General features: G+C 45.7%; 1 protein-coding gene across 1 annotated transcript in view; it reads left to right on the top strand.

Annotated features, from left to right (window-relative positions):
- The first annotated feature begins 706 nt into the window (after positions 1 to 706).
- The window catches only part of IGFBP7 (insulin like growth factor binding protein 7), a 73964-nt gene continuing 61271 nt past the window's right edge, over positions 707 to 13399 (top strand). Inside the window, exon 1 of the mRNA XM_047090854.1 lies at positions 707 to 1181. Coding sequence (XP_046946810.1) covers positions 707 to 1181 — 475 coding nt within the window. The remainder of the gene's footprint in view (positions 1182 to 13399) is intronic.

The following is a 13399-nucleotide window of genomic DNA, read 5'->3' as shown; positions in this document are numbered from 1 at the left end:
CAGGGACACAAATCCCCATGTGGAGTTTTTTGTTTGTTTGTTTGTTTGTTTGTTTGTTTTAATGTTTATTTATTTTGAGTCGGTGTGGGGGAGGAGCAGAGAGAGAGAGAGAGAAAGAGAAAGAGAGGGAGAGAGAGAATCCCAGGCAGGCTCCATGCTCAATGCAGAGCTGGTTCCCAAGGACCAGCAGATCATGACCTGAGCCAAAACCCAGCCAGATGTACAACCTCCTGACCCATCCAGGCGCCCCCTCACCCTGTGGCGTTTTGTTCTTTAAAAAGCTTTCCAAACTTCAGAGTAATTTAGGACTCAGGTCTCCCAGGCCCACGGAGAATTTAATAGATTAAACACAGGGTAATCGCAAAGTTGTTGTCGTTAAGAAGTATAACTGGGCGAGGAACCAGAAGCTGAGGGAGCCGCCGTCCTTGCCGGCGACCTCGAGGGACTGGGGAGCGGTGCACTGGGCTAAGGGGCGGGAAGCACTGGAGACCCAGCATCCCAGGCCCGCGCGGATGCCCTGCCCCGCCCCGCCGGCAGGGGCGCGCTGGAGCCCGGCGGTCCCGGGAGGTGCGGCGCGGGCGGGGCGGCCGCGCTCTCGCCGCCCTGGGGTGTGGCTCCCGCGGCCCGGCCGGGCGGGGCGCGGGGTTTAAAACGTCAGCCTGCGGGATCAGGCTTACTCGCGCTCCCGCCGCCTCCGCGCCCAGCCATGGAGTGGCCGCCGCTGCGCGCCCTGCTCCTCAGCGCGGCCGGGCTGCTGCTCCTGCTCCTGCCCCTCTCCTCTTCCTCCTCTTCGGACGTCTGCGGCCCCTGCGAGCCGGCCGCCTGCCCGCCCCTGCCCCCGCGGGGCTGCCCTCTGGGCGAGACCCGCGACGCCTGTGGCTGCTGCCCGGTGTGCGCCCGCGGCGAGGGCGAGCCGTGCGGGGGCGGCGGCGCCGGCAGGGGGCACTGCGCGCCGGGCATGGAGTGCGTGAAGAGCCGCAAGAGGCGGAAGGGTAAAGCCGGGGCAGCAGCCGGCGGCCCAGGGGTGAGCGGCGTGTGCGTGTGCAAGAGCCGCTACCCGGTGTGCGGTAGCGACGGCATCACCTACTCCAGCGGGTGCCAGCTGCGCGCCGCCAGCCTGAGGGCCGAGAGCCGCGGGGAGAAGGCTATCACCCAGGTCAGCAAGGGCACCTGCGAGCAAGGTGGGCACGAGCGCTTTCCCTTCCAACCCTGCCCCGTCGGCGGCGCGCCCCCTCGCGGGTCAGACCCGGCGGGGCGTACTCGGCCGTTGTGCCCCGGGATACTTCCCTGGGCATCCGGGAGACGGATCCGAGGGGAGGATTTGGGCGCGCCTCTGAGAGGCTAGGAGGCATAGGCAACGCCCCCTCTTCTCTCTCTCTCTCTCTCTCTCTCTCTCTCTCTCTCTCTCTCTCTCTCTCTCGGTTTTATTTTGGAAGCTTGTTGCGTGCGCCAAGAAGTGAGGTTTTGCGGGGCGAGTGTATATATAGAAAAGTTTTTCTGGCACCACAAGACTCCCGCGACCCAGCTCATACTGACAGCTGGCAAGTCGATAAGCAAAAGCTGCCCCCATTCTTTTGGAAACCCAGAGATGTCATTTTCTCGTCCTTCTTTCTTGGCTTGTGTGGATATAGAAGTGAAATCAAGAGTGAAGGGGGAAGAGTTTGACGCTGAAATACAAAGTAAAGGACTGTCAGAGAAGTTATTTGTCCCACGTTTAACTGGCTAGATTGTAAGAATTTTAAAAATTGGATTTCATGGTCTCTTAATGTTAGAGAAAGTAATTCACTTACTGGAAATTAAAGATTCTCAAACAATAATCTAACTAGCTAATTATTTGTGGGCAAAAAGTGCAAAGTCTTTGAAGAATGTTTTTATGATGTAGTTTATACTGTGAACCTTATGACCATTTTGTTTTTCTTTCTTGTCCCGTTTTTGTGTGTAATTCGTCCCCAGGATGCACTGTTCGGCAGGAATGCCTTTGAGGTTATGTTTGATCATTTATTTTATTCCAGACAGATCCAAACTTGCCATAAATGAAAGGGGAAAATAAATAAGAGCCCGGACTTGTAAGGGGAAAAAAACCTCGGAGATTTTTAACTCTGTCTGAAATAACATTTTCCATAGGGAAATGTTAGAGAGATCCAACCTTGGCAGTCCCTCTCCTAGCCCCAGCCAACACAGCAAAAGGGAGGGAGGCAGTTCTCCTGAAATGACAGAAGCAGTTGCTTCTTTAAGCACAGCTCAGACTTTCTCCACACTTTCCAAATAGTTCTTTTTTTAGAGTTTTTCCCAGAAGCCCATACTCTGATAGGTCATATGTCACTCATTTCAGAGTTCACTATTGAAAGCTTTAAATCATGTAACTTACTGTGGACTATTTATATTACCATCATCACCTTGAACTTGGAAAATCACAACCCAAAATAATTCATATACTTTTCCAACAGAAACAGTCATTTGTTTTTTTGGATCTCATTTATCAGTCATATCTTGAAAAGAGAAATGTGCATCGTTTAAAAACTCCTTCCAAATACTGAGATTTTCTTATAAACATTCTAAGGGGAATTTTTCCCCACAGTCTTTCCAGATCATTGGGACTTGCTTATCACAGCCAAAGGTTAGCTTGGGGATTGTTTAAGCATTGTTGTCAATTCTAGCCCGTAGCTAGTTTTATCCCTTTTTCTCTCTTGCTATTTGTGTCTCTAAATGCACAGTGGGATTATAAAATCTTGAGAGTGATAGTTGTAGACAACTAATCCTATCACCTCATTACCATGTACACCCCGTTCCCCAGCATCTTTCCAGACTGCAAATCCCTTGAAGATGTGGACCTGGTTTTTCTTTTTGTTTAGGAAGATGTTAAGTGAAATAGCGTCCAAAACTGGAAACCTTGACAAAATTAGCCTTTTCTTCCCAGTCTGAATCTAGAGATGGGGGTGTGGTGCCTGGGACCATTTGTAGGAGAATGTCAGAGAAAGCAGAAAAGAATGTGAAGTCTACCAGTGTGCTTGTCTACAGCAGAGACAAATGGGACTAAAACCATATCTCCTAATATATTTCTCCTGATGTGGATGTGTTTTGACAGCTACAGAGGCAAATCTGACAGAGTGCCATTTATTTCTGTGCCATTTAGTACTGGGGCTTTGCAAAGAATAGGAAATGTGTTTTCTAGGTTCCTCCAGCCATTTCTACCCTGAGAGGAATTTCAAGTTATGCTTCCTCAAGTGTTGAGAGGAAGGGGACATTCCTGCTGATCTCACTAACCAACATTTATTGAGCAGATAGCTGGTGTCAGCACTGTGCTAGATGTTCTACAGCTGGGGATGCACAGAACAGATCTGGTCCCGCTAATTAATGTATCCACACAGGTTGCAGTCTCCCCTCCCTGTGTGCCTTCCTTGGGGGGCTGGAAACACTCCCAATCATCCTCTTCTTTTCTGAGATTACCACTTACCCACTGTCTGGGGAAAAGATCTTAGTCTGCTTGTTTCTGTACCTGTGATAAGAGGCAAAGCCACCTTTTTGAAAGTATGTCTGAAAGATAATCTCAAAGGTTGGAACTGCCATCATGCATTTAGTGTCATTATTGAAGTCCCTGAAGTCATGAGTAACTGGAAGAGAGGATGTGACAATGCAGTTTAATAAAGGGTTAATATAGGAGCACCTGGGTGGCTCAGTTGGCTAAGCGTCCGACTCTTGATTTCAGCTCAGGTCATGATCTTGAGGTTCGTGAGTTCGAGCCCCATGACAGGCTCTGCACTGACAGTGTGGAGCCTGCTTGGGATTCTCTCTCCCTCTCTCTCTGTCTCTTTCTCTGCCTCTCCCCGACTTGTGCATGTGCTCTCTCTCTCTCTCTCTCTCTCTCCCTCTCTCAAAATAAATAAACTTAAAAAAAATAAAAAGTTAATATAGAGTTGCTGAGATATATGTATTAAAATCTCATGGTTGAAGAGAACATGGTGCTCCTTTATTCCAATTCTTGATTAACACCTTTTGTCCCTGGTCCTTTAAATCTGAGCTTCTTGGCAATTCCGTTTCAACCACGTTGGTCCCTTTGGGTCCCCTCTCCTCTTCTTCTCCCTCACAGTTTTTAATTGTGGAATCAGAATTCATTGTTTTTTTGTTATATTTTTTGAGAGAGAGGGCGCAAGTGAGCAAGAGGCAGAGAGAGAGAGAGAGAGAGAGAGAGAGAAGCGGACGCACCCAATGTGGGACACGAACTCATGAACCATCAGATCATGACCTGAGCTGAAGTCAGATGCTTAATGACTGAGCCACCCAGGTGCCCCAGAATTCTTTAAGAGTCTCTGTGTTTAGCATTTCTAGAACTAAATTCAAACCACCTATCAGGACGAATGAGGCTCTTTACCATAACTGTATTCTTTTGGCCTCTTCCCTCCAACCCAGTCATGGTCCAGCTGCAGTAAGTGTTGCTATTTGCTGTTGTTCACAGTCACCCCCTTGCCCTCACTTGTCTTTCCGCCCTTTGAACGTTAGGCCTTCAAGATCAGGGCCTGTCCCTTTCTCCAGGAAGCTCCTTGACTCCCCTGGCTCCACCTACCCTCTACCCCCTTAATGATGTCCTTCAGTTCTCTGTAGGCTTCCAGTCCTTTTTCAACAATATTTATTGCACACATGCTGTGTGTATATAAGCAAGAGGCATTCTAGCAGAATAGTTAAGACACTGAGCTCTAGAACCAAACTCCCTGGGTGTGAATTGTAACTGTCACTTACTGATCCTTAAGCAAATTATTTGACCTCTTTGGGCCTGGGTTTCCTCACCCTTAATATAAGGATTATAATCATACCTATCTCAGAGTTGTTGTTAAGGTTCAGTGTTGTGAAATAGATGAATATATGGGAAGGGAAAAAAGGCGGGGGGGAACAAACCAAAGAGACTTTTTTTGTTTTAATTTTTTTTTTTTAATGTTTATTCATTTTTGAGAGATAGAGAGCACAAGCAGGGGAAGGGCAGAGAGAAAGAGGGAGATACAGAATCCAAAGCAGGCTTCAGGCTCTGTCTGAGCTGTCAGCAGAGCCCAATATGGGGCTCAAACTCATGAGCCATGAGATCATGACCCGAGCCGAAGTTGGACACTTAACCAACTGAGCTACCCAGGTGCCCCCCCCACCCCCACCAAAGGGCTCTTTGGATGTCTGTTTTCCTCATAGCAGCATCCTAAAAGAGGGACGCTGTCTTATAATTATTTATAAACACAGTAGCTGGCTATTGGACGCTTTATAAATATTTGTTGATTAAACAAAGAAATCCACGTAAGAAAGGGCCTTCCTGTTTGGAAATGCAGGCTGTGGACTCTCCTGCTTGTCTGTTCTCTTTTCTTCTTGTATATTCTGCCTTTCTGAAGTCTAGGCCCGGGAATACATCTGACGTTTGACTCCTCTTCCTCTCTTATCCTGAACTCTTAACATTAGTTCTATTTGATGGACTTTAAACATTTGTTCTTTGAGAAGCTCATTTTAGGCTCATTTTATTTTGATAACCTATCATTCAAATGTCCATGTTCTGTTACTGTCCTTCAATGAGTTATGAACTTGTGATATTGTGATTTATAATAATAAATATATATGTGATCTTCCTGCCCGTTTCTGCAGCAAAGCTCCTAAAACCCTTGGAATTTCCGCGGTATGGAGAGTGGTGGGGTGTCTTTTGTATGTTAATGAGTTACTTTGGGACTGTGGTTGGGGGCTGGTTGCCAGTTGAACCAACCACATGACTAAAGGGTTGGAACTTTCAGGCCTACTCTTCACCCCCTGGAAGGGAAGAGGGGCTGGAGATCACCAATGATTGTCATCGAATCATTAAGGCATGCTTATGTAACAAAGCCTCCACAAATACCCAAAAGGATGGGTTCAGAGAACTTCCGTGCTGGTGTACATGTGGAAATGCTGGAAGAATGGCCCTCCTGGAGAGGGCATGGGAACTCTATACCCCTGTCTCCATACCTTGCCCTATATATCTCTCCTGTCTGGCTGTTCCTGAGTTACATCCTTTTATAATAAACTGGTAATTTCTAAGTAAAGTGTTTCTCTGAATTCTGTGAGCATTCTAGCAATCCATTGAACCAAGGAGAGGGAGTCGTTGGAACCCAGTTTATGGCCAGTCAGAAGCACAGGTGACCAAGTGGACTTGGGATGGGCATCTGAAGTGGGAGTGCAGTCTTGTGGGACCGAGCTGTGTGATCTAACACTATCTCTAGGTAGATAGTGTCAGAAAAGAGTTGAACAGTAGGATGCACAGCTGCTATCAAAGAATTGCTTGGTGGCATGAAAAAAACACATTGCCACTGGTACCAGAATTGTAGAACTTTACTGAAAGTTGGAATAGGGATTTGAAACTTAAATGAGATTACTAATGGTCTGGTTTATCTCCAGGGATGGGGGGAATGGAAGTCCATGCAGTGCTTTGTAAACTAACAGTTATACCATAAAGATGGCCACAGAGCCCAGATGAGGGGGATCCTTAACCCAAACTTGTAGAAAAAGGGCCAGGAATGACTTCCTGGAAGAGTAAGGTCCTGAGATGGGGATGTAAAGGAATTGGCTGGAGAAGAGCTAGCATGGGGGTTGGAACGGACTTAGAATGGAGAGAAGAGCATTAGCAGCAGAAGGAATAGCACATGGTTCCATAGGGCTGCCTCACAGGAGAGCAGAGGTGACTGCTGAACACTTGACCCCAAGGATGGAGAAGTTTAGATGCATTGAAGTTTAGAGGTGATCACCAGAGCTGAGGGACCTATTCGGTGATAACATTGGATTTATGCTTTTTAAAAATCTGTGTTGGCCACCCTTAGAATGGGATTGGAAGAGGGGCAAGACTGCAGTCAGAGACTGCCATTAGGAGGCTGTTACAATAATCCCAGCAAAAGCTGCCTAGACTTCTTCACAAGACCTTACGTTTCTCAGATCTTAGAAGCATTGTCAAATCCGGGCTCTTAACCTGCCATGGCAAGCTGTGTGTTGCTTGGCAGAGACGAGCCCATTGTACTGCGCTTTTTTGTTATAAATGACTCCTTACAAAGTACCCACACATCCTCTGCTCATTAGCTAGCCCTGCTCCCAAATTATATAACCCACTTGCTCATTTCAGGAAGCTCTTCCTCTCTCGCCCACAATTCCCATTCCTCCGTCTGCTTTCAGATCAGAAACAGAAAATGTCACCTCCCAAAAAGTCCACCCCAGACCAACAGAAATGCTTTAAAATTTTTTCTGGCCTCATTTGTCCTTCTTAAGCACAGAAACTTCTAGAAAGTTAAGTGAATCACTGGTTCATTTTTAGTTTACCTAGTTTTAATCATTGCATTTTAGTAAGGATTTGAAAACCTGAAGAAGCTTTAGAAAAGAAAATAGGCAGCCTTGCCAAAGGGGTCTTAAAGGACTTAAGATTCTTTTGGAGGAAAATAATCCAAAGAACAAGTTAATGTTTCTTCATGGTTGGGAATTAGTTATTAAGTGGAAGGTGCCTGACCTACTGTTCTACAGTTCCTCAGGAGATGGAATTAAAAGGCCTGGAATTAAGTAGCCATGAGGCACATTTAGAATACACAGTAGGAATAACTTTCTGGTAAAAACTGTTGAATACTATAACATGCTCACATGGGAGTCTGGAGAATTCAGTTTCAAAGATTCTCTTTGGGGAGCTGAGAGATCACCTCAGTGAGGAGAGGAAACATGTAGAAGAGGTTGTTATAACTTTAAAAATCTTTTATACCCTGGGCCTGTGAGATGGAATGATTGAGCTGATCAGGCATTTATTGACACCACTAAATAGGATTTCCATCCTTCCCCATGAGCCTGCTCTCCGGTTTACTGCAGACTTGCCTTCTACAAGAGACTGCCTTATAAGGCTCTCTTTGGGTAGTTTAGCAACAAAACTCTCCTGGATGGAGTCCAAGGCTGGCCAGCCTTCCTTCACTCTAAATTCCTGCCCACAGTGGATAAGATTATAGTGCTTCCTTTACCTCAAGCTACCCCACAAATGATCTCACCTCATCTGTGTTTTTAATTGTAAGACAACATCTTGTTTTTGGCAGCTTTACTAAAAAGGAACCCTGAACTATCGTCAAAAGAACTTTTAAGCTAGGGACCACATGAATGTAACCTTTTTTTGTAATTTAGATCCAGGGCAGCACTGTTAGAAAGATTTGAGATGGAAGAAGACGTGTGTGTAAATGAATGTTAGCTTATATTAGGCAATTTTAAAGATTTCACAGGGAGACCTTTACTCTTTAGGAGGGTGGGTGGGAGGGACTAGAAATAGCTAAGGAAAGCTTTCCCAAGGCTGTTCTGGGTGGGTTTTTCAGGTCCGTTAAGACCAGCACCCCACTACCCCCACAAAGCCTACACAAGAAAGTGAAGAGGTCTGTAGAAGAAAGCCAGGGTTGATAACATGTGGGGGAGGGGGAAAGTGTTCATTTATTTATTTTTACTTAAAATTGATGAGTTAAATAATTGAACTCTTTTTTTCTCAAGTTGGATTAGTGGCAAAATGATCTGGTGCCTTAGAAAAAGCTAATTTGTTGAATCGACTTTACTGTTCTACAAAAGAAAGCTAGGTGAGGTTATTAGAAACAGCTGGAGGGGTGCCTGGACAGCTCAGTCTGTTAAGCATCCCTCAGCTCAGGCCTTGATCTCAGGGTGGTGAGTTCAACCCCCACATTGGGCTCAGCACTGGGCTTGAAGCCCCCAAAATCAAAAAAGAAAAAGCTGGATTGAGCAATAGCCCCACCTCTCTCAATGCCTCCACCAAGCAGTGGGTTACCAGAGAGAGGAACCAACCAGAAATGGACTGCGTCCAAAAGCACGTTGAGGTTGCAGAGCATTTTTGTGTCTGAAAAGAAAGGTTCAGACCAGGGCGCCTGGGTGGCACAGTCCATTAAGCATCTGACTTCAGTTCAGGTCATGATCTCATTGTTTGTGAGCTCGAGCACTGCTTCTCTGTTTCTCTGCCCCTTGCTTACTTATGCCCTCTCTCGAAGGAAAAAAAAAAAAAAGAGAGAGAGAGAGAGAGAAAGGAAGGAAGGAAAGTAGGTAGGTAGGTTCAGACCAGATAAAACAAACCTAGTAACCCAGTGTAGACAGTGCCCCATTCCTGTGGTATGATGTTACTTACTTACACCAAGAGGGCCAAGGACAAGCCAACATGTTCAAAATAGAGTTTACTATGAAAAAGCAACACCTTCAAAACTTCAGGGTAATGCATTTAATAAATGAAGGCACAGTTTGGTGTACTCCTTCACAGGATTATTGTGAATGTCAGAGTATAAAACAGATATGAAATCACTATAAAGTGTGCAGCACCAAATGTAAAGAGTCCTTATTGACTAGACTGTAAATTCTTTGGGAGCAAGAACTCTACATAGTGCATTGTAGAATACCTTAATACATTTATCTTACAGTTTCTTTTTGATGAATTGATCGGGGATATATGATACATCCCTGTATAAATAGCTCTAAAAGAGCTCTTTTTTTTAGCATAAAATAAAAATTCTTTATGATAACAAAGTTAATGTCTTAGTTTACTTGGCTTTTTGTGGTTCACCTTATAATAAATGTCCTATTACATGCAGCGCAGAATGATATTTCTTAAAAGAATGTATCGAAGGGGCGCTGCGTACAGATAGCTCAGTCTAGTGGCAGTCCTTCCAGGGCCAGATTGGAAAGTCTCTTCAATTGCAGCCAAGAGGCTTTTGAAGGGCTGGTGTGCTGGGAGCAGCTAGCATGAATATTTTCCCAAGCAGGACCTCTGGGAGCATAACGTTTGTTTCTATGGTGTTTGATCATCTGCCAGGCTTTCTGGTAAGTCCGAATAAGGTGAGGAAGGAGAAAAGACAGTTAAGATAACTGTCAACACACTCCAGTGTTCCCCTTCACCTGAAATTTTAGTTCTGAGTGCTGACTGAGCCCTGCACACACCCACCCCGGCACCACTCTGGCATCAGTTTTCTCAGCTGGGATAATAATATTTACTGCACATCTGAGCTGGGATTCGTTGTGGGATTACTCCCCTTACAGACTGAAGCATATTTTTTGTCAGGTGATCACGTGCAAGAGAAGGAAAATCCTTGTGGGGGTTTGAGAACTCCGGCATAATCCATTTTGACTTTTTGAGAGGAAAAAAGAGCACTTTAATATTCTAACAGGCAGAAATGCAGCTGACTTCAATCACCCTGTTCTTTCATGTTGTTTTTCTTGAAACAGGGACGTCTCCAGCTTTTTTGGAGGCTTGTCTCCCCACCCCACCCCCCCAGCAAGAAAGGCTCAAAGACATTTCATTTACATCATGGCAGATTAGCTGGCCAGTGGTCAAGTGGTTGAATTGGGAAAGCTTTAGATCTGACATCTGTTCTCTCTTCTGGCCTGACCCCAAGCAAGGGAGAAAAAAATTTATCAAGAAATAGATCTCCGGGAACATTCAGAAGGTTTTGAAAGAGACCACACAGAAATGAGGCTTTAGGAATTTGTCTGGGTAGCCTGAGCCTGCAGGGATGCAAAGCCTGCTCCTTCTCCACGGGCGCTTTCAGAACTTTCTGCTCCGGGAACAGAAATCCGAAAGTGGATTTCAGCAGCAGCTGCAGCAATTACGCGGCAACCCTGGCTTCCGAAGGAATTTCCCCCCCCCAGGAAGCCGTAGAGCATGTGACTGAGCTTGAAATGCTTAGGCAGCAGCGCCGCTCTGAGTTACAGGAGGTGAGGTGAGGCGAGGCGATCCATGCAGAGAGGCTGCTTATTAGAGATGCCCAGCCCAGCTGGAGAGGGCAGGCTGGGGCGGAGAGCAAGAAGCTGCCAAGTTTTGATGGGCCAGAGCTTCGGAGCCAGAGGCCCCACTGTGCACAGGTGTGCCTCAGATCAGCGCTGCGGAGCAGGCGGGAGAGGCTGATGCAGCTCAGCTCTTTGTGCCCCACCAAGGCTTTGGTTCACTAGAAGAGAACTGTTGGGGCAGGGGCAGGCCTTTTGGACCTGGTTGTGATATGGGAAAGTGAGCAGCCCCTCCCTCACTCCTGCCTCCTTGGAGGCGTCTTTCTTTTCTCTCTCTCCCTCTCTCCCTCTTCCTCTCCCTCTTCTCTCTCTCTCCTCCCCCTCCCCCCCTCTCTCCCCCCACCTCCCTCCCTGGCCTATCATTGCATGCTGCCCCTTTCTCCTGCCTGAGCACAAAGAAATGAGGTTTTCTCTCCAGTCCCAGCCCTTTGTTAGTTACAGAGCTTGGCCAGCAACTTGATACACGGTGAACACTGCTCAGTGTGCCTCCCCAATTCCATCCCCAGACTTAGGAACCACATGTGGCATTCTCCCATAGATAGCAAATAAGCCAAACGTTGGCATGCTACCTCTGAAAGGTCGGTGTTATCCAGGAGACGGTTGTCCCTTCTTTTCTTGATGCTGCTTTGGGTTGAAGTTTTTTTAGGTACTTTAGGATCCTCACTTATTCCATGTATCAGTCCAAACCCAGTAGAGCCCCTCTCTGGCCCAGTCCAGGAGGAAGGGGAGACAGCCATAACCCCATAACCATGGGCTTGATAGGTCTCCAAGGCCGATCCCAGGCCTGACCCTACCAGTTGTCTTCAACTCTTATGATTTCTGGTCACCCAGCAGCCAAAATTTGATACAAGTGAGGAAGTACAGCAGAATGGTTAAGGATGTGAACTTGGGAATCAGACCACATGAGTCAAATCCCCCTTTGCCACTTAACTACTTGTGTGACCCAAACCTCCTTGATTCGTAGTTTTCTTTCTTGCAAAACTGGTGTAATAATAATGTCTGCCACTTAGGGTTGTTGGGAGCTTAAGTGAGGTAATACACGAAAAGCTTCGGTACCTGGCACATAGAAAAGTCTCATTAAATGCTGTTTCATTTCAGTTTTTGTTGTTCCTAGCATTATAAGCCCTGGTACGAGTTAGTTTATAAGCACCTTGACTGTGATGCATTATGTCTTACTTGACCAATCCAAATGTAATACCGCCCTGTGTATCTCCAAGTTAGATCTGAAACCTGTGTTTAGAACTCTGCAAGCAAAATGTCAGGGTAATGTTCTTATAACCAAATCCCTGGAAACTTTCATGTAGCTCTTGTTATTGTTCTTCAAGGATTCCAGGGCAGAGAGCCGTGCTCCATCTCTGAGACCCCAGAGTCAAATGCAAGTAACCACCCAGGGTGCTGGCCAGAGGGTTCACTTTGCTTTACAACATGGAGTATTTCCATCTTTCATGTCACACCCTTTTTTTTTCTCCTAAGAGCACCTTTCAAGTATAGAGGACATTTTAGATTCAAAGGACACTTAAGTAATGATTGGTCTGTTTCTTCCCTGCATACATCGAAAATGTTTTTGTGTTTTGTTGTTTGGTTCATATAAAAACCAAAAAACCCGGAGAGAATTGGCTACAAAAAAGAATATGAACCAAAATCACTGAGATTGGCAGAGGGAGAGTATGATTAATATTTATTAGGTACATATTGGGTATTATCCTTGACTTTGGAGACTTGTGGAATTTGTGTCTCTTCTTTGCTTGCAATTCATGTGTCTCTTCTTTGGCTTTTACATGTACCTCAGCAGGAACTAGTTTAAAAAAAATCAAAACACTTAACTATAAACGGGAATACTTAGACTCAGGAAGGTACCCACTTAGGTTGGTTCTTTGCATCTACCTGAAAAGTGATGCCATCCACCTCCCAGAATAGGGTGGAGAGCAGAAGATGAGGGTATGGAGAGGAAATTTAAGACACTGGATAACTTTTCAGATCTACCAGCTTCAGCAATTGTGAGTAAAGTTGACAAAACACTGGGACCACCAACTCTCCACGTACATCGTGTGCTCTATCCCATTCTAAAGCGGTGATTCTTGACCTTGGCAGAACATCAGAATCTCCTGGGGAGTTTTATAAAATTCTGATGCCTGACTTCTACTCCAAGATTCTTATTTAATTGGTTTGCGTGTAACCTGGGCAGCAGGCCTTTTAAAAGCTCCCAGATGATTTAATGTCCAGGCCAGGTTCAGAAGCATTGTTCTAAAAAGACTTCAAGTGACTGGGTGTGCACCATTTCATTAAGATAATTATAATAATGATGAGCCAATTTTTCCTGCACTTATCCAGCATGTAATGTTTCGCAGCAGGACAACTTTTCAGAATATCTAGTTCACTGTGGGAAATGGAAGCCCTAGAAAGCATGAACACTCAGGATAGCGCAAGCAGCATGGTGGTTTGGCTGCTGCTTATCTCCTTGGCCATTTCAGTGCTGTTATCTGAGTCAGACAGAATGGAAATATTTCTACAACTGTCAGTATTTGTTGGTATTAATAAAAATTGGAGTACCACAGTACTTTAAGAAAAATAGTAATCTAAAGCCACACGACTCAATCTTTTAATTCCGTCACTAGGGGTGCCC

The sequence above is a fragment of the Lynx rufus genome, unplaced genomic scaffold, assembly GCF_022079265.1.
Source record: "Lynx rufus isolate CCGP_SWC_20201006 ecotype Redwood Valley unplaced genomic scaffold, mLynRuf1.p SCAF_3, whole genome shotgun sequence".
Classification (NCBI taxonomy): domain Eukaryota; kingdom Metazoa; phylum Chordata; class Mammalia; order Carnivora; family Felidae; genus Lynx; species Lynx rufus.
The sequence above is the reverse complement of the archived record's forward strand: the minus strand, read 5'-3'. Positions and strand labels throughout refer to the sequence as shown.